The 25,548-nt window shown below is 51.5% G+C and overlaps 1 protein-coding gene across 4 annotated transcripts in view; it reads left to right on the top strand.

The window, feature by feature from the left end:
- AK8 (adenylate kinase 8) overlaps window positions 1-25,548 on the top strand; it is a 132,634-nt gene that overhangs the window by 56,423 nt on the left and 50,663 nt on the right. For all 4 annotated transcript variants that reach the window (XM_057548865.1, XM_057548866.1, XM_007194448.3 and 1 more), the window contains 2 exons: window positions 3,172-3,261; window positions 23,644-23,785. In XM_057548865.1, coding sequence (XP_057404848.1) covers window positions 3,172-3,261; window positions 23,644-23,785 — 232 coding nt within the window. The remainder of the gene's footprint in view (window positions 1-3,171; window positions 3,262-23,643; window positions 23,786-25,548) is intronic.

The following is a 25,548-nucleotide window of genomic DNA, read 5'->3' as shown; positions in this document are numbered from 1 at the left end:
TAGTAATCCATTTTATTTCCTCTGTTGCCTTTTTTGGCTATATCTCTTTGCTTTATTTTCTTTGTGGTTGCTCTAGGGGTTAACTATTATCCATTACTTATCACAGTCTATCTTGAATTAGTATTATACTTCTTCATGTATAACACAAGAACCTGACAGCAGTGTATTTCCCTTCACCTTGCTCTAGTTCTTTGTGTAATTGTAGTCATACATTTCATTTCTACATATGTTATAAACCCTACAGTATACTGTAATTATTTTTGCTTTAAACAGTCATTTTTTTAAGTCAAGAAATGGGGGGAAAGAGCTTTTATATATACTCAATATCAACACTTTTCACTCCTTTGTTTAGATCCAAGATCCATCTGATATCATTTTCTTTCAACCTAAAGAACTTCCTTTAACATTTCTTGTAGTGCAAGTCTGCTGGTGAAATTCAGCTTTCATCTGTCTGAAAACGTCTTTATTTCACCTTCGTTACTGAAGGATGTTTTTGCTGCTTATAGAAATCTATGTTGACAGGGTCCCCCCCACCTTAACACTTTCAACATGTCATTTGGTTGTTGCGTTGATTCATTCTGTTGCATTGCTTCTGATGAGAACTCAGAGATTATTTTTATCTTTGTTCTCCTATATATAAAGCATCTTACTCCCACCCATAGCTGCTTCTAATATTTTCTGTTTAGTTTTCAGAAATTTAACGATGATGTACCAAAGTGTGGTTTACTTTGTGTTTATTTTGCTGGGGTATCAGAGTCTTGGATCTGTGGGTTGATATTTTTATCAAATTTTGAAATTCTCCTCCCATTATTTTCTCAGATATTCTCTCTCTCTCTCTCTCTCCCTCCCTCACCCCCCCCCTTTCTGGAACTCCAGTTACATGTATGTTGAACTGTTTGCTATTGTCCTCCAACTCCCTGAGGTTTTATTCCTTTTCTTTTTTTCCGGTCCCCTCCCCACCTTCTCTTTGCTTCAGTTTGGATACTTTCTAGTGCCTGTTTTCATGTCTTCAGATTCACTGATGGCAGCCCGTCCAGTGATGTTTTCCATTTAAGATATTGTATTTTCCAGTTCTGGAAATTCCATCTGGTTCTTTTTTATAGTTTCCATTTCTCTGCTGAGATTCCCCATCTTTTCATTCATTTTATTTATCTTTTAAAGTTTAAACATTTTCATAATAGACATTTTATAGTTCTTATGTGCAAATTCTGATATCTGTGTGATCTCTTGATCTGATTCTATGGCCTGTTTTCTCTCCTTGTAGGGGGTCACATTTTCCTGGTGGTTTGTTTGTTTGTTTGTTTGTTTGCCTCTCAAGTAGTTTTTTATTATATGCTGGACATTATGGTTCTCACATTCTTGAGAGTCTGGATTGTGTGATCCTGCTTTGAGAATATTGCATGAAAAAGAATCGAGTTCTAACAGGCAGTTAAATAACTGGAGGACCAACTTGACCCCACTGAGGCTTATTTTTAGTCTTTGTTACTGTGGGACTAGGGTGGGATTCGCCTGGGGCTCGTGTATCCCTACACCCGAAGCGTGGCCTTCCTGGAGTCTCACCTGCGTGTCTGGGGTGTTGAGCGAGATCTCTCACTCTGGCTGTCAGATGCCACTCAGTTCCCAGCTTCCCCGTAGCTTTTGTCTCCCAGGCCCTGTGGAGTCTCCCCTGCACATGTGCAGTTTTGCATTGACTCAAGTAAACCCTCATGCAGATTCCCGAACCCCTCCTGGCCCACTCCCGCCTCCATTATTCTGTCCCACATGGTCCAGCTGCCTCAGGGCCCCAAACTCCAATCCTTGTTTCCTGCTGCTGTGTTTGGGTTCCACTTCTCCCGAGCCATGGTTTGGAAAGTGCCCGTAGGTCGAAATCCAGGGCGAGTGAGGGTCTCACTTTGTGTGTATCCCTTCTCTCAAGGATCACAGCCCGTGCCTGTCTTGTCCAGTGCCTGAAAAGAGTTGCCTCTTATATTTTGTTAAGTTTTATGGCTTTTTGTGACAGAAGGTGAATATGATACCTGCCCCTCCCTCCTGTCCTGAGCTGGAAGCTAAGCCTAGGTTTGATGTCACACGGACCTGGGTGTGAATCCAGCTCTGCCACTTACCGGCTCCGTGACCTAGAGCAGTATATACAGCCTCTTCAGTTCTCAGTTTCCTTATCTAAAAAGCAACAGTTTGTTGTGAGGACTGGATAATACAAAGCATGCCTAGCATAGTGCTTGGCGTAGCTGAAGGTCTCAGTAGCCGACAGCCTTTATTAGTCCTTACATTTCCCTTAGTGAGCAAAGCTGCCAGCCACCCTGGATACGATCACTGCCATCACACAGTGAATTAACATGTCATTACGGAGGAATACGTCTTTGGTGGTGGTCATCGTCTTAAACGTTCACTTTATGCAGTTAATTTTAGGACTGGTTTTGGTTTCTTTAAGGCAGGAAGTAAAGTCCTTAGCTTTAAAGTTAAGAAAGTAAGATTGTGCAGTTCCCAACTCATGAAAACATGGCTGGACCCTTCTGGCTTTGGCCGTTAAGGTTTTCATAGCCAAGAAGAGGGCAGCTGTGTTAATTCTTCCACACTAGTTAACTGACACGCCCTGTGTGTTGGCCCCGGCTGGGGTCTAGAGACACAGTGGTGCTTGTGACAGGAAGGCACCTGTGTGTCCCTTTGTGGTAGAAACTGATGATGTCTGTGGACCCGTCATCCCAGGGGGCTGTGGAAACAAGAAGCGTCCCCACCCTCCCCTGCGTGATAACAGCGTGGACATGGACGTCACGCAGGTCCACGCGGTTCTCCGCCAGAACGTTCGCTCTCAACACCCTCCGGGGCTGGGGCCAGCAATCCTGAGTGTCGCCGAGGCCCTGCGGGGCCTTCTCTGGTGGTGACATTCCTTGCTATGTCTTCTCCACACCGTCCATTTTTAATATGTTCTTTGCCAAATGCATTCTTTTTCATTCCACATCTTCCTCCTCGGCTTCTTTTTTATTCCTTTTTAATACTTACTTTCAGTTGGACACACACCCACACTCAGAAAAACCCTTTTATATTTTCTTTCAGTGACCTTTTTTTTTTTCCTCGCAGCTGGCAGCACTGGGGGGGGTCTTTTTTTTTTTTTTTTTCTCATTCTTCCTTCTATTTAAAATTTAACGGGCGTCTTTCTGTTCCTCTCTCCTCTAGTCTGCTGTGGGCAACTGCTCAAAGAGGCCATGGCAGACAAGTCCAAGTACGGCGAGATGATCCGGCCCTTTTTCGAAAAGGAGATGGCAGGTAGGCCACACTTGCCGTGACTGCCACGACCTTCCGGGCTCTGAAGAGAGATTCCTCTGTGTGAGGCTCGCTGGGCACGCGGGGGCCCAAACTGGGGAAAACAACCAGGGAATGGAAATTGGGCTTTCCGGCAGGCAAAGGCTCTGGTTTTGTTCCCTGGTTGGTCCCCTTGGCTTCCAAGTGAGGGGGAGGGGTCTGTGGACATGATGCGTTTCACTGGTGGTGTGGAATGTTCCTGTTTCTCAAGAATGCTTGCCTTCCATAACTGATAACGCTTAAAACTGGGAGCCGGGGGGGACTTCCCTGGTGGCGCAGTGGTTGAGAATCTGCCTGCTGATGCAGGGGACACGGGTTCAAGCCCTGGTCTGGGAAGATCCCACATGCCGCCGGGCAACTAAGCCCGTGCGCCACAACTACTGAGCCCGTGTGCCACAACTACTGAAGCCCGCGTGCCTAGAGCCCATGCTCTGCAACAAGAGAAGCCACCGCAATGAGAAGCCCACGCACTGCAACGAAGAGTAGTACCCGCTCGCCGCAACTAGAGAAAGCCCGCGTGCAGCAACGAAGACCCAACGCAGCCAAAAATAAATAAATTAAATAAATTTATAAAACAAAACAAAAAAAACTTGGGAGCTGGGAGAGACCATAGTGCTGCCCACCTCCTTCATTAATTGGTGTACAAAAAAATACCATCGGCCAAGATTCCAATTTAATCAGCAGTCAGAAGCTAGAAGGTTCAGACAGCTTTGCAGATAGGGAGGACTGACCAGCCATTGGTCCTCAGGATAGGCTGGACCAGATCATCTTTCCAGAGCCCTCTGTGACCTACGCTCTGAAAGCATCCCCCAGATCTGAGCCCCAGGAAGGGCACCACTGAGACCACTCTCTCCAGTCTCCTGAGTCCACAAAGGAGCCACAGAGAAGGGACCGAGGTACTGAGGACCTCAGAGCCGGTTCACGTCTGGGCTCGTCCCCGGGGCAGTGCGTTTCCCACACCCACCTCTTCCACTCTTACGTAAAGGGCTGTAGCTCCTCTGTGCAATCAGTACAGGCTCGTTATCAAGTCTGATATGGACAGGTACTTGCCGTGAAGAAAACCGACCCAGAGAGAAGGGGCCATTGTGATGGGCAGCGCGTGTGTTGTGCGGATGCCCTCCCCTTCTCCCACCGTTCTCTGGATGGAGTAAGCTGACGAGGAGGCGCGGGACAGGCCGCTCGCTCCTGACCTCAGCCCAAAGAGCCCCCCAGGAAGGACGTCCCGGCCTGGCCCTCCCAAGGCCCTCCTTAAGGTGTTCTAGTCTCCAGGGTGCAGTTCAGGTGAGGCGGCACGGGATCCCTCAGACACAGTGATCTGCGTGGTGAGACACGATGATCTCGGTGGGCAAATCTGTTCATTCCTGAGTCACCGGGGTGGTGACTAGGATGGCGTGTGAACAGGAGCCCTGGGCGCCAGCAGAAACCAGTGCCAGCTTTGGTGCTTCCCTGTCCGGTTCAGATCCCGCTGCCCCCGACCCCGGCCACGTGGCCCAGGCCTCTCAGTGGCGAGATGGAGACAGAAACCCCGGGTTGCAGGGTTGCCGTGAGGATGGGCTGGGGTGTGCGCGCCAAGGGGTGGGAGCAGCAAGCAGGGACGGGGGCCTGGCGCCCCCTCAAGCACACTTGCCCTCCAGCGAGGCCAGCTTCCCCTTTATTGGGGCAGGGGGGTGGGGGGGTGATTAGCACCCCAAAGAACATTTGTTGCATAAATGAGTGAATAGGATAACAAGTTAATAGACTTATGTCATTGTAAACGTTGCTGCGTAGTATTCCATTGTGCAGACTGGAGGGTAATCTGTTTAATTCTCCACGAGAAAGCGTTTCGTGGTTCAGAAAGAGGGACCATGACCAAGCAGATGAGGCACTGTTGACAGTGGGTAAATCTCGGGCAAGGGGATGCAGAAATTCCTTGACTCTTCTTGCAACTTTCCTGTACTTTTGAATTTTTTTCAACATAAAAATTATGGAAAGTAAATATTCAGGCGGTTTCCAAATTTGCACTCCTTCAATAATACTATGATGCAACCTCTTGTACTGGCACAGGTTTGCAGACACCCCTAATTATCTTAGGATAAATTGATGCCTGGGACCCATGAGCAGGTATGACTCGTGACACTGAAGTGAAATGTCCCCCTCCCCGCCGTGTACAGAATGCTCGAGTCCTCCACGGCTTTGCCATCTCTGGGTATTGCCAAGTTATTTGTTTTCTATCGCGGCTGAAACAAACTTAGTGGTTTAAAACAACACAGATTTATTATCTTACAGTCCTGGAGGTCAGAAGTCCTAAAATCACGTGTTGGCAGGGCTGCATTCCTTCCTGAGGAATCCCTTGGGGAGAATCTGTTTCCTTGCCTTTTCCAGCTTCTAGAGGCCCCTTTCTCCATCTTCAAAGTTAGTAGTACAGCATCTTCCAGTCTCTCTCTCTCTCTCTGACCCCTAAAAATAAACAAGGAGCCTTTTCACTGGTGGGCAAGAGGCAGAGTTGTTTTGGGTTTTTTTTCTTTCTTTCTTTCTTTTTTTTTTGGTGTATACCTAGGAGACAGTGCAAAATTCCCAATTTCCTATAAAGTGAGCGAGACCCCGGTAGCTTCGATCTTCAACGCTTTGTGCTAAATTTTTTCCTCTGCGACCCTCTCTTTGCTTAGACAATGTAGCTCTATACTTTTGCACTTCCTACAGAATTAAAGACCCAACAACCACCAATATCATATCTTCCTAACAGAAGCAATAAATTCTGTCATTTCACGAATCCTGATCTCACAGGGATAACAAAGAATGCATTTACATTCATCACCACTAACAGGGGCTCATTAGTGGGCTGTGGAGACGCTGCCGAGAGAACCAAAGCGCTTGGTTGGCAGGACGAGCTCGGGAACCACCCGGGTCTGGCCGCCCGCATCACCACCAGCGGAAACAGGACCAAAATTTAAATGATTCTCCACTGAAGTTGGGTTTGAAAACGAGGTCAGACTGAACCCGGAAGTTCTGCGTGGCCACCTCGCATGACGGCGGTTGGCAGCTTCTGGAAGCCAGCACTGCTGGCATCTGGCATCGGGGTCTCAGGTGCAGGTGCAGATCTGGGGGTGGGAATCAACCACATCGCACCTGAGTTCTGAACCCAGTAGGAGACAGACCCAGGGTCTGCTGGGAGCATCGGATGGAGAACGTGGCAGGGATCTGAGGGCACGGTTGGGCTTCCTAACATGACCCCCACCCCCCAAGTCCAGGCCTTGGGACAAGCCAGTTGGGATGCAGAGGTGACACCTTACAATAAACGGCCGCACCCCGACGATGAGGACGGGGAGACCAGGCCAGGCCCTCCCCAGGAAGAGCCCTGAGTAGGGGCTTAAATGGGAAGGGAATCCCTCCACACCAGGGGTGAGGGCCCACCAGCTGGAGGGACAAGGCCCATCGGATGAGTGATTCTCCTTTCCGGGCAAGAGTGAGGCGGGATGGAGGCAATACATCCTCCCAGCACTGCCCTGGACCAGGAGGTTCCTCCCGAATCCTCATGAGCAGCGAGGCACGGCCCTGAACGCTTTCAGCCCGTTGACAGAATTCCTGGGAGAAGGAGACACGGCTGACTCTCCGCCTCGTGGGACCATCGAGGCGACGCAGATTTCCCGTCTCAGAACCCTGGGCGTGTTTCGGACATCTCTGCTGGGTGTCAGCAGCATTCCTGGGAAGCCCCTGCCAGTGCTCTGCGTGTGAAATCCAGAAGGTTCCAGAAATCCTACATGGTTCAGGGAGCTCATCTAAAGGGGCAGAGAGTCTTGTAAGGACATAGAGGCCTCATCCCCGGGGCAGAGCCCCAGCACCTCAGAGCTGGCGGATGTCACTGCCGGAACATCCTGCCCTGCAGCCAACCTAGTGTAGAAACCGCCCCCCTCACCACCCCCCCTGAAGGCCATCAGTGCCTTTCTGGGGGCTGGACCTCCTCCACTGGGGACTCTGCCCCGTGCTCCTGGCCGCTGGCTGACTCGGCCTCACCCGCTGCCCGTCTGTCTCTCTGCGGGATCCCTGCCCTCTCCCCACGTGCCTCGGAGCCGCAGGCCCCAGCGACGGGCAGTGTGGTTACCACAGTGCACCCCGGCCACCCTCACAGCCCCAGCTGCCACCAGCAGCTCGGAGAAGAGATCCAGATGCCACCTTCCCCCCAGGGAGCCACTTCGTCTTATTTCCCCACTGCGGGGCCTCGTGATGTGATGTCCTAGCCGTGACCTCTGCAGGCTCAGTTACGTTCTCTTTTGTCCTCACAGGTGCTGCCAACACCTCCTCCTTTCAAATCAGCAGCAAAATTAATAACTGTTGCTTTCCCATCTTTCCACATGTACTGGGCAAAGGACCCCAGGGCCCCGTCTTAGCTCATCCGAAATCTCTTGATCCTGGGCTTTTGGCGGCCACTCTGGATGCTGTGGGGAGATGCTTATTCCGTGCTCCGGATTTTGAGATACATAGGTCTGACCTCCCAAACTCGTTCCGACTTGAGCTGCGCTGAGCAAATCTATTCCCTGGGCTCCGCGCGGCGCTCCCAGCGCAGCCATCTCCCCGGCGGCCACGGAGCGGGGCCCGCACACGACACACGGGGCCCGCACACGACACACGGGGCCCGCACACGACACACGGGGCCAGGCCGCACGTCATAAAGGCTTGACGGCCCGGGAGCTCCCGTCGCCTTTACGTGGCTGCAGAACACGTAAAAACTCTTCTGGGCTTTTGGAAAAAGAACTTCTCAGCTGCTCGTATGCCATTTAAAGTCCCACGGTCGGTGCTGGTGAGCGCTATGGCCAGTGTGCACTAGGGCCATGCGTGCAGTTGTTCTTGTTTTCTCCCCCAAATCAGGCAAAGGAGCAGCTAGAGCTCAATGCTCTGCTTCAATCGCCGGTGAGTCACAGTGGCCACCAGCCCCAAATGATGTACCCTGAGCCTTCTCTGGGCTTCATTCCTACCAAAGGGCCTTCTGGAAGGTGCGCTTCCTTAACCCTCAGGATGCGGAGCTTCCCGAGGAAGGCAGCCCCCTGTCTTTGCCCATTGGATTGTCTCATTTCCCAAGTTTCACTTAGTACAAAACCAGCCCTTCTCATGGGCCTCAACTCACCCCATCAGAAAGAAGCCTGCATTGCTTTACTTCTAGTCCTTCTCCTGGGAATTTCGGCCATAACTTACGGTCCCATGGCTGTTGGCAGTAGGTATAACCTCGTTCCAGACTGCTGGGTCTAATTAGTGGTACACCACCGTCTCTTTGGTTCAGAAGGGTTGCCTTCTACCCGGGCTCTGGCCATTGTTTTCATTCTCGAATGTTGCTTGCGCTTCCTCTGGAGCCCGGTGACCCAGGGGAGATATTAAAACAGCCAAAGGCATATTTTGTCTTCGTTGGTTTAAGTCTTTGCTCTAAGTGTGTGAGATGGTTGTCTAGATCCGTCCCCACTGCGCTCCGAACGTGCTGGGATTGTCAGGTTGGGGGACCGCCGGCGAGGGCGTGTCCCCGGGGTGGGGTTTTCAGGTTAGACCCTAGCTTTTCCCACCTCCTGTCTCTCCAGGAGCAGAAGGCGGAACTGTGCACCCCACCACCTGCCAACCTGGCTCACTGGCCAAGTTATAGGGAGCTCCTAAGTCACTTCACCTCTGTCACCAGCCCCTGCCAGCACTCCAACAGCAAGAGTGATTCAATTAAAAAAGGCCCAAGTTCCTTGGTGCACACGCCACACATATACTGACCTTCAGCTGAGAAAACAGCTATTTAATTGGCATAATAACTTTCCCCTGAAAGCGCAAGTCCTGGTGTGTAGAAAAGATAACGCGGAAGACAGATCATTACCAAGTGTTACCTGTGCCCCCTCCCGTATACCCCGTGTCTCTGAAATATTTCTATCTGGAGAAGGTCCCTCATGGCCTAATAGAACCTGAGAAGAGGTGGGAGATTTGAGGGAGATTCCAGACTCTAATTTGCACCCTTTCTGGTAATGAGACCTCACCACAGCCAACGCAGCCATCGGAGCACAAACAAGCCAAACCAGCCCCAAACTGGCATGATTATGAGCGTTTTCGAGAGCCTTCCACGAGTCCGTATCCCAGGAGGCATGGATCAGAGCTCAGCCGAAGTGCTGCCTTTTTTTTTTTTTAGGGGAAATTAATATTCTCATCACTAAATGCACACCAAAGATTCGACAATACACCAGCTTTTCTCCTTTGTTAAAACCTTGCAAAGAGTTGCTGAGTTGAAAGACAAAGTAAATCTTCCCATCCGAGGAGGTAAGCGGAACGCTATTTCTTGTTTTTTAACGGTGCGGCCTCGGTGAGCTGCAAGCTGTCTTACTGCAGAGGGGAGACCCCGAGGGACCCCGGCCCGTTTCCAGCAAGTCTTTGCATGTGGTGTGTTTGTACCAGCTGAAGACAGCGCATGACTCTCTAAATAATTTACCAGTTGATTAATAGACTCACAGGGGTATAATTAGAAGAGGGAGAGACAGTGGGTACAGTAACCGGTACAGTGCTTGGGGGAACAGGAGCCTTTATTTTTTTAAAGAAACTTTCTAGGGTGCTGGGCGTTTGAAGATAACTTGGGAAGAGCTCAGTGCCTCTTCTCTTTTGAAGTGGAAATAGGACAGTTTGAATCCATCGAGTTTAATTTTTCACAAGCTTTAGGGGCCCCGCAGTGCAACTCCCTTTTTATTATTGAAAAAACTCTACATTTTTCTTTCATTTTTCTGCACACACGCGCGCGCACGCACGTGCACTCCAAGCAGTGAGTAATAAACACATTAATTTACTCTTTTACCCGGTGTGTATTTTACACGCTGCACCTCCCCCGGATGTGTCCCCACACGTCCCCTTGGTGCCCCCATCCAGAACCCCACTGTCGGGCTGCCTATCGGTTGATGAATGGACACCCCTGTAATTTATGCATTTTGAAGGCACCCTCACCTCGCGGTCTGACAATGCTTTTGAAGTAGCTCCTTTTTTCCAGTCAAACTTTTGACTTTTCCGCTGGGACTACTACAAAGGTTTCCTTCTGGAAACTAGGTAGGAGTCTTCCTGCTGAGACGGCCCAGCAGAAGCAGTGGGTCTCAAAGTCGGGGTGCGTTGTGAGGGCCAGAGGCCTGTAATGAGGACAGCGGTAGAAGGCTTTATCAACAGGTTTGCACCCCTAGAGGGTCCAGCTCTTAGTTTGTAAAAACTAGACTTTGACTGCAAAAGCATCATTATTAAAATGATGCTTTGCTGGGGCATCAGCCAAAGGTCTGTGGCCAAAAGGTCGCAAAGCTGTTTGTTCAATGGCCAGAGCAGCGGAGAAACTGAGGCAGCGAGGGGCTCTCAGTTCGCTCGTGCATCTGGTCAATGAAACGTCTCTCTCCCCCCAAGAGACAGGGGCCTGTCTACTGTTGCCGTGTCACCAAAGAGGGGCAGCTCAGCTGTTCTTGTTGGGCTGAATGTTCGTCGGGGGCTTGCTGTGTGTCAGGCGTGCAGATCACAAAACAGAAGGGGAGCCCAGAGGTGCAGAGCGTCCTTCTCACTCCGACCAAAGCTTCTGGAAGCATTTCCCCTCCACGGGCAGCCCTGGTGGTTTCCAACCCACTCAGCTGTGAAATCGTCTTCGACAGGCCAGGCCCCGAGGCCCAGCCTTCTCCTCCAGCTAGGAGGTCTCCCTGCGCAGCCGTCTGGCCAGCCCCTCACGACCCCCTCCAGGCAGGTGCAGCTCGAAGCCCCTTCCCCTCTCAGAATGCCCCGGAGGGGGAGCTGACGCCGGCTTTCTCCTCGGGCTGTGAGGGAGGCCTGAGGGGTGGAGGGGAGGCTGCCCTCGGTGACCTTCTGCGGCCCCTACACCTCGGACGGTCGCCACGTCCCTGGAGACCTGCCGGGGTTTGTCAGCCAGAAGGCAGCGCTGCAGCTTCCCCATGGGGAACGTGGCACAGCTGTGATCACCGGGGAGGGGAGTGCGGGGCCCATGCCCTCCAGCTTTGCCCTGAGCGAGAAGGGGGCTCGGGGTAGAGCAAAGGGTGGGGGGGGGGTGCGATGGGGCAGAGAGACGCAGGAGGCGAGAGGTGAGGGAGAGTACAGAGCGTGAAAGGAAGTGCCCGTGCCCTTCCCTCTCGCCCATCCTCCCTGGGGCCTGCTCTGGGACCCAGGGGAGGGGCCGGGGAGAGACACCTCCCTCTTCCTCACCTCTCACCTCAGACCTCCATCTACCCCATCTGTGACCTTGGCTGCTAGAACTCTGATCTCACCACCCTCTCTCCACTCGGTCACGGTTGGGTTACCGGGAGGTAAGAAGGACCTCGTCCGGGACCCCTCCCAGCACCTCCCGCTGCATGCTTCTGCGTATGGTCTGTCTGCTCCCCCGTCCCCACGGCCAGCGTGGCTCATATTAGGAGCTCAGCTATGTTCGCGGGTGAACGAACGATTTCACAGCTGAGCGCCCAGCACGTGCCCTGGGACAGTGTGGGGTGGCAGGAGCAGGGAGGCACGCCCCGTGGCGTCGGGGGCCCAGAAGCTCCCCTCTGCTGCCTGCATTTCCGTGTAGGTGAGACCCCGTTTGTCTCGAAGGAACAAAGGGAGAACAGGCGATAGAAGGCAGCAGGCAGCCTGACGGGTTTCTAGACAGGTGGCCAGCGACGGTCACTCCTCGACAGTCAAGGGAGCGGCTGCAGGTTTGGGCTGTGCAATCACCACTTGATTCCAGTTCAGTTTCTGCCACCGCCCAGCTGCGTGACCTTGGGCAAGTCACCCGACCGCTCAGAACTACGGTTTCCTCATCTACAAGGGTGAGCTTTTCACAGTATCAAAGTCATGGCTTGTTAGATATCTAAATGAAAACGTGTCTGTAAAATGTTTAGCACTGTGCATGGTACACGATAGGCCACTTATTGGATACTTGCTACTATTATTATTGATAGTCACAGTATTGTCATTGTCGTAATTGTAGGAGAAGTCATGGTAGTAGTAGCAAGATTGTTCGGTAGACGGATGTTTCACATGTGGATTTTTTTGGTATCGTATTCTCTTCCTGTGACTAACGTCAGCTTCGGGTGCCTGGTCCCTATGGTCACCAGGAGCTGGCAGGAGCCCAGTCTGCTCCACGTCCGGGGCTCAGTTATCTATTGCAGCCACCCTGCAACGTGACAGCATAAAAGGACATCTGTTTCATTATGCTCCTGATTTCGTGCACTAGGATTTCAGGCAGGGTGTGGCAGGGACGGCTCCACCCCACACTGCCTTGGGCCTTACTTGGCATGGCTAGAACAGCTAGAGGCAACTGGGCTGGCTCCTCTGGGGCTCTACATGGGGTTCTCAGTTCTGCTGTCAACCTGGTTCTTTGGTTCTTCTCCCTATTGCATCTGCTGGGGCAGGATTCTTCATCCCCATGCCTGGGGCCTGGAGTGAGATGCTTGGACCGTCTGGGGCTGGTCAGACCTCTCTCTGTGCAGCCTCTCCACGTGGCTAGCTTGGGCTTCCTCCCAGCATGGCGGCCTCGGGTTGGTCAGCCCCCCTTATGTGGTCCTAGCTTCCCCCAGAACAAGCATCCCAAGGAGGCCCAGGGCGGCAGTGGTGGATGGGGTGGAGGATGGGGTAAGCTATGTCTTCTGCTGAGCCAGCCTCAGAAGACCCAGAATGAACTTCCATCAAGCTAGTCAATAAGACCAGATTCAAGGTGGTGGGGGGGAGGGGGGGAGGGGGGCTAGAGTCCCCTCTCAGCGGTAGGAGTGGCCACCTCTAATCTGCCACCCTAGGGAAGGCTTGCATTGAACGTTCTGGTTTGGTTCAGGATTGGCTGCATCCCGTGACTGGGTGAGGCTGAACCCAGATGGCCTCATGGGTCCTCAGAGCTGGGGGTGGCCTGACGTCAGACGTACCACGTGGGGGCTTGCAGGGAGCTCAGAGAACTGAGAGTCCATTTCTCTTTTAAAGAGGAAGAACCCCCAGCTGGGAGGTAAAGTCACTCACCCAAGGGCACGCTGCAAACGAAATGCAGAATGGAGGGCAGAATTCATGCTGTTTCTTCCCCTGAAAGGCAGGCAGAGAGCAGAGGTGGAGCAGGTGACCCCAGAGCCTGATGGCCTGTGTTTAATTCTGGGCTTCATAACCTATTAGTGTGTGGCCATGGGCAAGTTACTTCCTCTCTCTGTGCCTCAGTTTCCTAATCCGTAAAATGGGGTTGTTATGAAGACTACATGAATCAGTACTTGTATTAGAGAAAATTACATGCTCAGAACAGAGCTGAGCTCACAGTAAGCACTATGGAACACATGCTTGTTAAGTAAATGCGCCATCGCGTCTTTTTGACCCCAGAATATGGGGCTCATGGCTGTTCCCTGGTTTCCCAGTAGTTGCTGATTTTCTCCTCACAGATCATGTGGGCAACAGCTTTCTCGCTGCCCTTGAGATGTGGGCGGAAGTAACTGGTTCTGAGCCCCGACTTCATTAAAATGGAAGGAAAATTGTGCTCCTTAAACTCTTTGATCCGCAGTGTACCGTTAATGTTAATACTCTGCACTTTACAACAATCTGGTCCGCATCTGGACTGCTGGCCTCTTCTCATTTTCCACTGAAAGATGTAAAACTGCGTTTTAAGATTAACTAATTACGAAATCGTTATACACAGTGTGTCTAAGTGAGCATTTTTATTAGAAGTCTTATTAATTTGCTAAGTGAAGCCCCATTTATTTACAGAAGAATGGGGGTTTTTTGAATTTTATTTTATTTTTTATACAGCAGGTTCTTATTAGTTCTCTATTTTATACATATTAGTGTATACATGTCAATCCCAATCTCCCAGTTCATCCCCCCACCCCAGAAAAATGTTTTTAAATGGTCTTTTTTTCCTCATCTAAAACCTCAGTAGCAAGAGAAGCCCAAGGGCTGGAGAGCCGCCTCTCAGCTGTGACTGGGTCAGCCGTGTTGGCACCTCAATCTTATCTTTACTTTTGGCCCCAGTAGGCGTGGCAGAGGGGAGTGATAGAAAGCGGGTAGCGCTCACGAGAGGTGGGCAGCACAGACCAGCCTCCTGGCTGGTGAGAGTCCCGGGCCTAACGTACTCTTCTGGACTTGAAAAAGAAAGCCAATATTAAAAAATTGTCGGCAACTATAAGGAGAAAACTTCCTGTTGAAACCCAGGAAGTTTCAACTTGTTGGGGGAAATAAAACTTTTATTTTATTTATTTATTTAAAAAATATATATCTGTTTAGTTATTTATTTGGCCGCACCGGGTCTTAGTTGCAGCATTTGGCATCTAGTTCCCTGACCAGGGATCAAACCTAGGCCCCCTGCATTGGGAGTCTGGAGTCTTAACCACTGGACCACCAAGGAAGTCCCAAAAACTTTTAAATTATTTTTAAAAAATTGTTATTTCCTGGCACCATTGTCTGCCAAGCAGATTTAAATGTTGTTGTTAAGTAATAGAGATATTAGGATACAGACTTTTGGAACCTAAAGAAGTCTTAAAAGACATCCGTTCCATCTTGTGCCTGGGAAACACTGGCTGGCCAAGGCAGGCACTTGGCCGGGGGAAGTGACATGAGTTTATGAAGGAGGCAAGCGCTCCCAGGGGCTTGGTCCCGCCGAAGAATTGTGGAGTATACCCAATTCGAACAAGCTGGTTTCTCCTTGTCATCTGCTGTACGGGTTTTAGAAATGTTCTGTTTATCATTTTAAGTGCTCACTTGGGGCGCAGGATCCATGGTTGACCAGCAGGTGGCAGTAAATAACAAACAAAGAGCGTCGCTACTGGAAAGCCTGGCCCGAGGTCCTGGCACTGTGGCGCTGCAGGTCCTTCTAAGACACTCCTGATTCCTGGTTACAGCAGAGAGGAGGGCTTGCAGGCCTCAGCTGCCAGGAATCAGTGTCATCCGAAGGGTAACGGTCTCCCAGAAATGGTGGAGTTTAGCTTTCACTGAATTACAGTGATAGTAAGTCGGGGCCCGGAAGAGCCCAGCCCATATCCTGGGTCAAGCCCCCAGCAGTGCGGGGAAGAGACAGATGTGTGGGGGGAATGGGAGCCCCATTTCTTTGGAGCATCGGTATGCATGAGATGGAAATGAAAAACAGAAACGAAAGCAACCCCTCTTTCTCCTCCGCAGCTGGGTTCCTTTCCAAGACTCTCCCACTGGGTCAGATCAGGAGGGGGCGGGGTCCGGGAGCTGCGCTGGGATGTTGGGAAGCGGGAGGAGAAGAAAATGCTGAGTCTCCCACGACCCCCGACAGATGCCAAGTGTCCCCTTTAGTTGATTTCAAATGGGGCCTTGAAGAGGGAAGGACGTTGCAGGGGCAGTTACAGGCTGCGTGTGTCTGTGTACGTGTGTGCATGTGTGTATGTGTGTGTGCATGTATGTGTGTGTGCGTGTGTGCGTGCGTGTGTCCACGTGTGTGTGTGTGTGTGTGTAGGGGAGGGGGTAAGTGCGTGCGCTGTATTGTGTGTAGAAGGGTGTGGGGCGTAGAGCGTGTGTGTTGCGCATGGTGGGGGTAGCGTGTGTAGGGTGCAGGTAGGCGTGTAGCAGGTGTGTAACGTGCGTGTCCTGCAGGGGTGTGTAAGGGTGTTATAGGTGAGTGCCTGGGCGTGTGTAGTGTGTCGGTGGGTTTCTGAGTGTGTGTGTCGGGAGTGTGTAGGGTGTGTGGTGAGGTCCTCAGCTTTTTCTGATCTGCCCGGGGATGGTGGGAGGGTTAGATGGCTTGTCCTGGGTGCGTCAATCAACCTTGGGTCTTTTTACCTTGAAGCCCCGGCTGAGGGAGCCCTTTCCTTTTCTCCACTTTCCGTCCTAGCCGTTCAGGGCCAGCGCCAGCAACCTCGGTGCCCCTCGGGCCCCTCCCCCAGCAGCTGAGCCCCGTGTCAGGGACGCTCACGGGGATGCAGAGGTTTGGACCACAGGCGGCAGGAAGGGGTCGGGGCAAGGGCTCCGAGAGAGTCCCTTCTGCCCTCAGCTCTGGCTTCCACTGGACAGATCATGAGCTGGCCTAGGTATTCTCTCGGGGCCCTCCCTAACGAATGCCACTGGCATTCTGAGCTGGACTTGACTGAGGATGTCAGACCTGCAGTCTGGGAAGAAGAGTCCTGTCCAGTCACCTCATGGTGGCCTGACTCACGGGGGTACTTTCTTCTGTCTGAGCCGTAGGATTGATATGTAGGAGGGGGCTTGACCTGGGGCCCAGGCCTTTGAACAGGAATGCCTCCCCTTCAAGACCAAGGGTGGGCCAGGTGTCCTGGGTGGGGTTGGTGGGGGACCTGGGATCCTCTCGCCCGTGACCAAGGCTCCCCGCCCACCCCTCGAGCACAGCCGGCCGGCAGGGAATACGTGGATTGAGATTTTTAATAACCTCGAGGTCAATGTGAGGACTGCCATCTTTTATGGAAGATTTTCAGAAAAAAAAAAAAAAAACCACCCGAAACCATGTGGTGTGGCCTTTATGAAATAATGGGATATTCATATCTTGCACTTTGCTAAATTTAGGGTTGACAGGACATTCCGGAGAGGTAGCCCTTGGCAGTAGCTTATACGCAGGGTAAGATGTTAACTGTCAAGCCCAGAAATCAAGCCTGAGGCACCTGACTCAGTGGAGAAAGACTTGAGAGCGCACTGAAAATCTCTCTCCGAGAGGAGGATGAAGGCCGATGGACAGCGTTATCAAGGAGACTTTCAACTTCCAGCAGAACACAGCGGCCGAGATCTGCTCTGAAAAGGCTGCATTTTTGCTCAACCGGCTGGTCAGACCGTGTGGGGTTGGAAAAGTGAGTCGATGGCCTACAGAGGGAAAAAAGGCAGCAGCCAAACAAAGGCACAGAGCAGAAAACCTGATACAGGAGATGCAGGGGTAGGGCCAGGAAATGCACTGAAGGCAGGGTCTTCCCGCCTCACCCTTCACCCCTGGGCCTGCACGCCGTGTCTGTGTCCGGGAGGGCCCCGGAGGCAGTATCCAGAGGGGTCTGTCATTTGTTTTTGCCGCCAGCATTGTCTCCCAGCTTCCAATGGGGGAGCACAGCCCGTCCCTGCAAGGGGACCCCTGGTGTTGCCCAGAGCCGTCCGTGCTGGAGGGGGAGGGGACCAGCGAGCCTCCGTGGCCCGGCAGCCTCTGTCTCCCAGGCCCCAGGAGCCCCAGTTACCAATGTTCAACCGTGATTGAGACACAGAGAGGGTAATGGCCCGGTGTGCGGGTCTGAGCAGCTTCCCTGGGATTGCCCAGGAAGGCAGATCTGTGCAGATGCCAGGTTCCTGGGCAGCGCTTCCAGGGTCCAGAGCAGAGTGACAGAAGGGCTAGGGCTCCATCCAGCCCTCAGGTCCCCCCAAAGTGGAGCCGCTTCTGGGGTGCAAGGACAGCCCTCCAGGGAGATTTCATCCTTTGTCCTTTTGCAGTGGTCTCTCACAGTGGTCATTTCAACCTCCTTTAGGCCTTTAAATTGTTTCCTTTAAACAAAAAACCCACTTGGTTAATGGAGGCCTTTAAATGTATGTAAAAAGCAGAGAGAATAGGATAAGGAACCTGAAGGGACCCATAACCAGTATAAGGGACCCACGTGAGCTCGTGGTCACCCTCGGTGCGTCTGGAATCCTCCGGGAAGACCCCCCCCCCCCCCCGCCATCAGGAGTATTTTGAAACAAATCCCAGACGTCAACACGTCTTCTCTTGACTGCTTATTTAATTCATAGATGGGCTGTGGCGTGGATGAAGGGAGCCCTGAGAGAAGGGCTGTTTCCCATTGCCACAGGACTTGACTCAGAGCTCGGGAGAACAGTCCAGGTTTTGGGGAATTGGTACTATGCATTCATTCATTCATTCATTCATTCAAAGTGTGTTTATTACGTGCCTGCCATGTGCGGGACACAATGCCAAGTGCGCGGGTGTAGCAACGAGCCTGACTTGACGGGGGTCCCTGCTTTCTCCAGTGGGGGGTGAGGGTGGGAATGTAGGCATTAAACATATACTGCACCAATAATCATTGACTCGCAATTGTGGTACGGCCCTCTGAGGAGAAGTGCTAATTTGAGAGCCTGAAGAGAGGGGCTTGTTTTGGTTTTGGCTCGAAGCTGGAGTCCATGTGAGTATCCATCTTCTTCCCCAGTCCTCCAGAAATGTGACCTTGCCCTCCTCCGAAGCACTCAACACTGCCACGCCTCCCATGTCCTTAGGCCTTTCCAGCCAGGATGTGTTGACTTGTGTTATTGTCTCTCTCAACTCCAGGACCCTGAGCCCCCAAGGGACCGTCTGTCACTCGTGGGGCATCAGTGAGGCCCTCCTGTCTCCCCCGTGCGTGTGTAGTGTGTGTATTTGTGCGTGTGTGTATATGTATGTCAATATACATTTAAATTAGACCGTATTATACAAACCGTTTACTTTTTTCCCATTTGATATTCTGTTCGAGGCCTCTTTCCAAGTCAACATAAATATAAATGATTTTTTAAAGTTTACCTAATATCGCATTGCATAGATGTGCATCCTTTATTTAAGCTGTCCTCTACTGATGGACATTTAAAATCGTTTCCGATTGTCACTATTATAAACAGCACTGAAATGGACATCTTTATGTGCACATCTTTGGTCGTACGTGCTGTTGTATCTTAGGTGTAAATTCTTAGGAACGTGATTGCTGGGCCAAAAGGCATGTACATTTTAACTTTTGATGTCAGTTGGGAAGTTCCCTCTAGAAATCTTTGCCAACTTAATAAGGAAAAAAACCCACCCCAAACCAAAAAGTCTCTTTGTGTTTCTATCTGGTCAGATTTCTTAACCTTAAGTCAGATTTCTTCCAGGCTGAGAAACTGGCTTGGGCGGGTCACATAAGTCACAATCTTTTGGGGACTTGGTTTTTCAACTTTGAAATGAGGGGGGTGGTCAAAGGGATGACCTACCAGGTCTTTCCCTCTCTGAATCGCCAAAGCTCCGAGCTGCACGAGCAGCCCGCTGTTGCCCCTAGAAGCTCAGTGGCTCAGACGTCCCTCCTGGAGTGCAGCTTGGTTTCCAAACAGCACTGACTATTGAAGAAAACAAATTATTGGCCCAATGCCATTCTCACCACCAAACAACTGAGGCCTTAATGGGCCTGGGGTATCACTGGTCAGCAAACTAATTACCCAGTGGACCTCCTCTCCCAAGGGCAAGCCCGTTTCTCCTAAAGCCAGATTCAAGCTCAGATGCTGGACTTCATGTTTATAATTTAAGGGTCCCATTTTCTTGCCAGTGGCTTCATCGTAGCCATCTGATGGGAATCTGGGTAAACTTTTAGGAGGAATTAAAACTATATGCACACAGGGACTTCCCTGGTGGCGCAGTGGTTAAGAATCTGCCTGCTAATGCAGGGGACATGGGTTTGAGCCCTCGTCCGGGAAGATCCCACATGCCGCAGAGCACCTAAGCCCGTGCGCCACAACTACTGAGCCTGTGCACCACAACTACTGAAGCCCACGCACCTAGAGCCCGTGCTCTGCAACAAGAGAAGCCACCACAATGAGAAGCCCGCGCACCACAACTAAAGAAAGCCCACGTGCAGCAGTGAAGACCCATCCCTTAAAAAGAGCTCTGATCTGGCAGCTCCCATGAGTTGTCTCCAGGCCCCGTAACAGCCAGTGAGGCAGGTGTCCCAGAGGAGGACTCTGAGATTCAGGGAGGTCCCACGGCCGGACCACTGGGCTCTCTGCTCACACTTGCTCGAAGAAAGGAACCCAGGGGAGCTAAGAGCTGAGTTATTCTGGGTTTTATTCTAAGGAACTCTCATATAAGCAGCAGTATTTACAAATCTTCCTGCAGCCCCCCACTTAGAGCTCAGCTCACCCACCTTCCCCGTCTGCTGATGGAGAGACTGGGGCTGGGAGAGGGGTGCAGAGACTGCTTTCTGCCACAGCCGGCCTCTCTCTAATGGGGTGTTGCTGGGAGCTTGCGGTGTCCCTCAGCTGCTCAGGTGCCCAGGGACTCGAGGGCACTGTGCTTGTGGGGTCAGCAAAAGATGGTTTCTTTCCTTTTATTTATTATTATTATTATTATTATTTTTGGCTGCGCCGCGCGGCTTGCGAGATCTCAGTTCCCCAACCAGATATTGAACCTGGGCCACCACAGTGAAAGCGCCAAGTCCTAACCACTAGACCACCAGGGAATTACTTTTTTTTTTTTTTTTTTTGGTTTCCTTTTAGAAATTTAGAAAGCTGGAGCTGTTCACAGCTGGTTTGCACTCAGGGGTCCTCAGCCCAAGCTCTTTGCAGACTTTACAGGAGGTAAAGTGTTCTTCACTAGCCACACCCATGGGACCTGGGGACCCCAGCCGGGGACTCCACTGGCTGATCCCACAAAATAAGCAGTCCTTGTGCAAACGTGGCAGAGCGCACGTTCCAGGACGTACTAGCTCAGGATCCTGAGATCAACCCCCATGCGTTCATTCAATAAATATGCACCAAGGGCCAGCGCATGGTCATTCCCAAGATGGCCCGGGGGTGGCCAGATCCCCTTCCTTCCTGAAGACCTGGCAGGGCCTCCCCACCCCCACTTCCCAGAGATCACTCTGCTCCAGCCACACTGGCCCTTTCTCCGTCCCTTCCACGTGCCAAGGTCATTCCAGCCTCAGGGCCTTTGCCAGTGCCATCCCGGACATCCTCCCCACATCTTCACGAGGTGGACTCACCGTCCAGACCTCGGCCGCTTGTGACCGCAGAGACCATCCTGGACCCAGTCAAACCAGCAGCATCCCATCATTTGGTTTGCTTTCTGCATAGCATTTATGACTCTCTGAGATGGGTATTTATCTGTGCATTGTCTGTCTCGCTGGCTAGAACGTAAAATCCAGGAGGGCACGGCCCTTGGCTTCTTGTTTGCCGTGTGTGGCAGCGTCAATCCCTTGTCCCTGGACACAGCACAGATGCTGCATAACGCTCCATTGGATGGATCCCTGGGATAGGCTTGTTTTTGTATTAGTTACTATTTCACTGAGAATATCTGTACATATTTAGGGGTAGACCTGGATTGGAAAGCTCTATGGCAGATTCTTAACCCACATTGTCTTTAATCTGTATTTCTCTTGACAGAAAACATGAGGTTTCTGGATCAGAGAAAAGACCCATTATTTATTCACACAGTAGCCTGAGGGCTGGCTCCCCGCACCCTGACTCCTCACAGGGGCCGCTGGCGGGAGCCGGTGTGCCCTGCGTGCGTGGGGAGGGGAGCACGGGGTGGAGGAGCCGAAGCTGTGACAGCTGCCCCTCTGTCCCCCCCCACCCGCCGCTGCCCTGAATATAAACAGCCCCTGGGGAGTGGGGGCAGGGGGATCAATAGACTTACTACCCCCACCACGTGAACAGAGGACTCAGGACAGAGGTCCCTAAGTCTCTCCATCTTTAACTGCCCAGGCTTGTTTGAAGTCAACCATCCTTTATCCCAGGAGCCAACTCAGCACACCGTGACCTTGACCTTGGGGAAAACATGAGCGTATTCATGAAACATTGTTTCCGGACATACATCTCCCGAACTGAAAAGTACCGGCCCCCATCGCTGAGTGCCATCTCCCACGTGCCTGGAGCTATGCGTCGTGTTGATGCTGTGGTGAGAGGTCCCGGCATCCTCTTTCGGCGGTTGAGGAAACTGAGACTGGGAGAGCCTGCCTGACCGAGTGGAGGTCGGTTGGCACCTAAGGGCAGGGCGGAGACCAGCCCCCGCATTCGTGTGTGCCTCCAGCCCAGCTCCTCCCCCTCCTCTCTTCTTCTGAGCTCCCCAAAGCGTGGTCGAGTTGGGTTTTAACATCTTTGTTTAGTTGCAGTGAAGCTTTGAAAAGGGAGGGCTCCTGTCTATTTATTCCATACCTCCTATCTGCCAGGCACTGTGTTAATCATGGAAAAGCGAGGTGGGCATGGTCCTTTGTCCTCGTGAGAGGCAGCATTACACAAAGAATTAGCCAGAGAGTTAATAACAGGGGTGGCGAGTGAAAGTGAAGAAGCACAGGCGCTAACCCAGCGACTGGCCGTCCAGGGAGCGGACACTCCTCTGGGGCCTGGCCCCAGGCAAGGCATGGGGGAAGGATGCTCTGGATGGAGGGACCGGCTCCTTCAAGGGGAGGCGAAGAGCTGGGGGAGATTCACAGGGAGGGGAGGCAGGACTTGGGCCCTGCAGGGCCCTGTTGACCATGGGGAAGTGTACTGCTCTTATCCCCAGAGCACTGGGGAGCCATGGCGGGTTTAAGCAGGGAAGGGATGGGATTAGCTGTATCAACTTCTCACTGATCTGTCTTAGCCAAATCTTCTCATTAGAGCAAATTTCCTGCTCTTTCCTAGGGACTGGGGAAGAAAGGCTGGAAGATGTGAGAAAGAACAAAATCAGGGAAATGCAAATGACTTAGATGAGGTTTATGGTTCTTTGGCAACAGGGCAGTAACCCGGCATGTCACAGCCATGGAGGAAAGCAGTAATTTTTCTGAATCTCTCACCGCCGCGTTCACCTGGCTGGGGGCCTTTGGGGAAGTTTCAGTCATGTGCGTCAGGGCCACTTGGCTGACTCTCGGAGGGAACCCGGCATCTCCAGAAAAGCCGCTGAGCTGCCCTGTCACTGCAGCTCCAGGAAACCCGCTTGCTGGGGGGGCCCACATTCATAGCAAACAATGGTAATATTTACCAAGTATCTCTGGAAAAATGAGTGCAAAGTGCAGGAAATGCAGTGCAAATTGCTAGAACGCAGTACATTAGCAACATAGGCCTTTTAATGAATCTGAGAAGAGAGGTATAAATTTCAGGAAAATGTCAATTGCAGTAATGTAAACAAGAGGCTTCTCAACATCTCCTTCTGGCTGAGACTTGATTTCAGTCTCTGGTTATAACTAAAGCTGTGATTCTTGAGAGAGATTTGATTCTGAACATCAAGGAGGGGAGAACTGGGGGAAGGGGAAAAGAAGGGGGTTGCTTGTGTATCGTGAATTAGCAGAGAGCCTCGGGGGCACCTTGCCATCCCATTGGAGGAAAACAAAACCTTCCACTGGGGATTGGTATGCTTCCATGAAAAGTCTTTTTGCTGCAAAAACTGGATCCCTGCGGTTGCAGGGGGATCGGGGAGGGATGCCCACATATCACTGGAGGACTGGGAGCTACCCTGGTTGCCGATGGGCGTATATCCTGTCAAAGTCAGGGAAAGCTCAAGCTCAAGGTCAAGGTCACCCAATGGTTTTCCCTTCTTGGGTGGCCATGTTCCTCCCATTGCCAGGACCTTGGAGGGTCCTGGGAAACGGGCGCCCACAGCCCTGTCCACCTAAAACGGCCTCTTCACCTGTTCAAATCAGGGTCAAATAAAGTTAGGAAGACCGTGAGCCAGGGCCGCGGAGGCTCCCTCACCTTCCTGTTGGCTCAGGAGAGGTGGCCAGGGCGGCCGAGTGACCAGCTGTCTTCCTTTCTCTGCAGTCCCCGACAACATCATCATGAAGGTGCTGAGGCAGCGCCTGGACCAGCAGGACTGCGTTGAGAGAGGGTGGGTGCTGCACGGCTTCCCGCGAGACAGGGACCAGGCGTGCTTGATGGACGGCCTGGGCTACAAGCCCAACAGGTGAGCAGCCCGCTTCCGGCGGGGCCTCGGCCCTGGCCACGCCGCCTCCCAGGAAAAGGTCCCCACCACCAGGCGCTGTCTGTCCAGATCCGGCTGACTGCTGGCAGTTTGCCGGAGCCTTACCACGTTCCGGAACGGGGGGAGTGTCTCTTAGTCATTCCCATTGCCACCCACTCGTCCCATTTATCCTGGGAACGAGGAGTCAGGCTTGGGTTCAGATCCTGGCTCGGCCACTCGCCTTGCTGGACCTGAGCGTCTCCTCTCTGAATGATAATACGCAGCAACCAGTCTTGCCTTCCTCATGGGATTGTGGTGCAAAGCGATCCGTGTTTTCTTCTACTGTTTTCACAACTTCCTTTTTTACATTTGGTTCTTTGATGCGTCTGATATTTATTTTGATGCGGGTATGCAGTACAAATCTCTTTTTTTTCCCCCCTCAAATGTTGAATATTGTTGAATACTCTGTCCTCCTTCCACTAACTTGAACTTGAGGGCACCCCGCCACAGTAGATATTGTGGAAATAAACTAAGACCTCCTAAATGAAAAAAGCAAAGGCTGTTCAGTCAGAGCTTGCTATATATAGCAAGGGAGTTGGCCCAATCTTAAAGGCAGGCAAAGGGGAGGGAGAGCCTTCTAGTGGGAAAGGTGAGGCTTGAGGGCTTCCTTGAGGGAGGCTGTGGGCCTGGGGAAGCTGGGGGCGGCCAGCTGGAAGCAGGGTGTCCTATGTGCTTGGTTAGGGGAACATATTCAGCTTTCTCTAATTTGGTTCTAAACTGGAAATGGTGGCAAAATTAGGGAAGCTGTTAGTTACTGATCAAGTCCTGGCTCTTTGGGGCTGATTGCTGCAGAGATGGTGATTGGGTCCTGGGCTGGTGGCTGCAGGGGATAGGTATTTATATATGGTCTGAACACTGTCTGCTCGTAAATACAGTCTCTCTGAATGCTTGGTTGTACTTCTAAACTTTCTATTGTTTCCCAAAAGTCTATTTCTGCAGTAGTACCACACTGTTTATCTACTTTAGTTTTATCATGTATTTCAAGTCAGTGCAGGACAAAGCCCTTTCATTACTCTTCTTTATTGTCTATTTTATATGTTTGTTTGTTATTCCAAATGAGCACTATGATAATTTACTCGTGAACTGCCATTGACTTTTTAAAAATATTTTATTTATTTATTTTAGTTGCGCCGGGTCTTAGTTGCGGCATGTGGGATCTTCGTTTCGGCATGCAAACTCTTAGTTGCGGCACGCACGCGGGATCTAGCTCCCCGAGCAGGGATCGAACCCGGGCCCCCTGCATTGGGAGCAAGAAGTCTTACCCACTGGACCACCAGGGGAGTCCCTGCCATTGACATTTTAACTAGAATTGCATTAGGTTTATCACTTGGTCTGTTGCAGTCTATGGCCCTGTCCTCTCTTTGCCCCTTTGTGAAACGACCGACACTTTATTGGGCCCATGCTTTTCATTTTAAGTGCATTTCTAGGTATTATATTACCTGTTGTTCTTCTTGTTGGTGCTGTGATAAGAGGGTATTTTCACTCATTTTATTTTCTAACTGGATTTCTCAGGAGTATAAGAAAGATATTGATTTTTCTTATTTGCTTTATACTCCAGCTTCTTACTAGAACTTTCTTACTGCTTCTGATAGTTTTTCAGTTGATTCCCTTGGGCTTTTCAGGGTGATGATCATGTCATCTACAAATATTTATCCTTTTGCCTCTTCCTTTCCAATATTTATATTTTTCATTTTACTCTTTGGTCT

The sequence above is a fragment of the Balaenoptera acutorostrata genome, chromosome 6 (genome assembly GCF_949987535.1).
Source record: "Balaenoptera acutorostrata chromosome 6, mBalAcu1.1, whole genome shotgun sequence".
NCBI classification, from domain to species: domain Eukaryota; kingdom Metazoa; phylum Chordata; class Mammalia; order Artiodactyla; family Balaenopteridae; genus Balaenoptera; species Balaenoptera acutorostrata.
The sequence above is the reverse complement of the archived record's forward strand: the minus strand, read 5'-3'. Positions and strand labels throughout refer to the sequence as shown.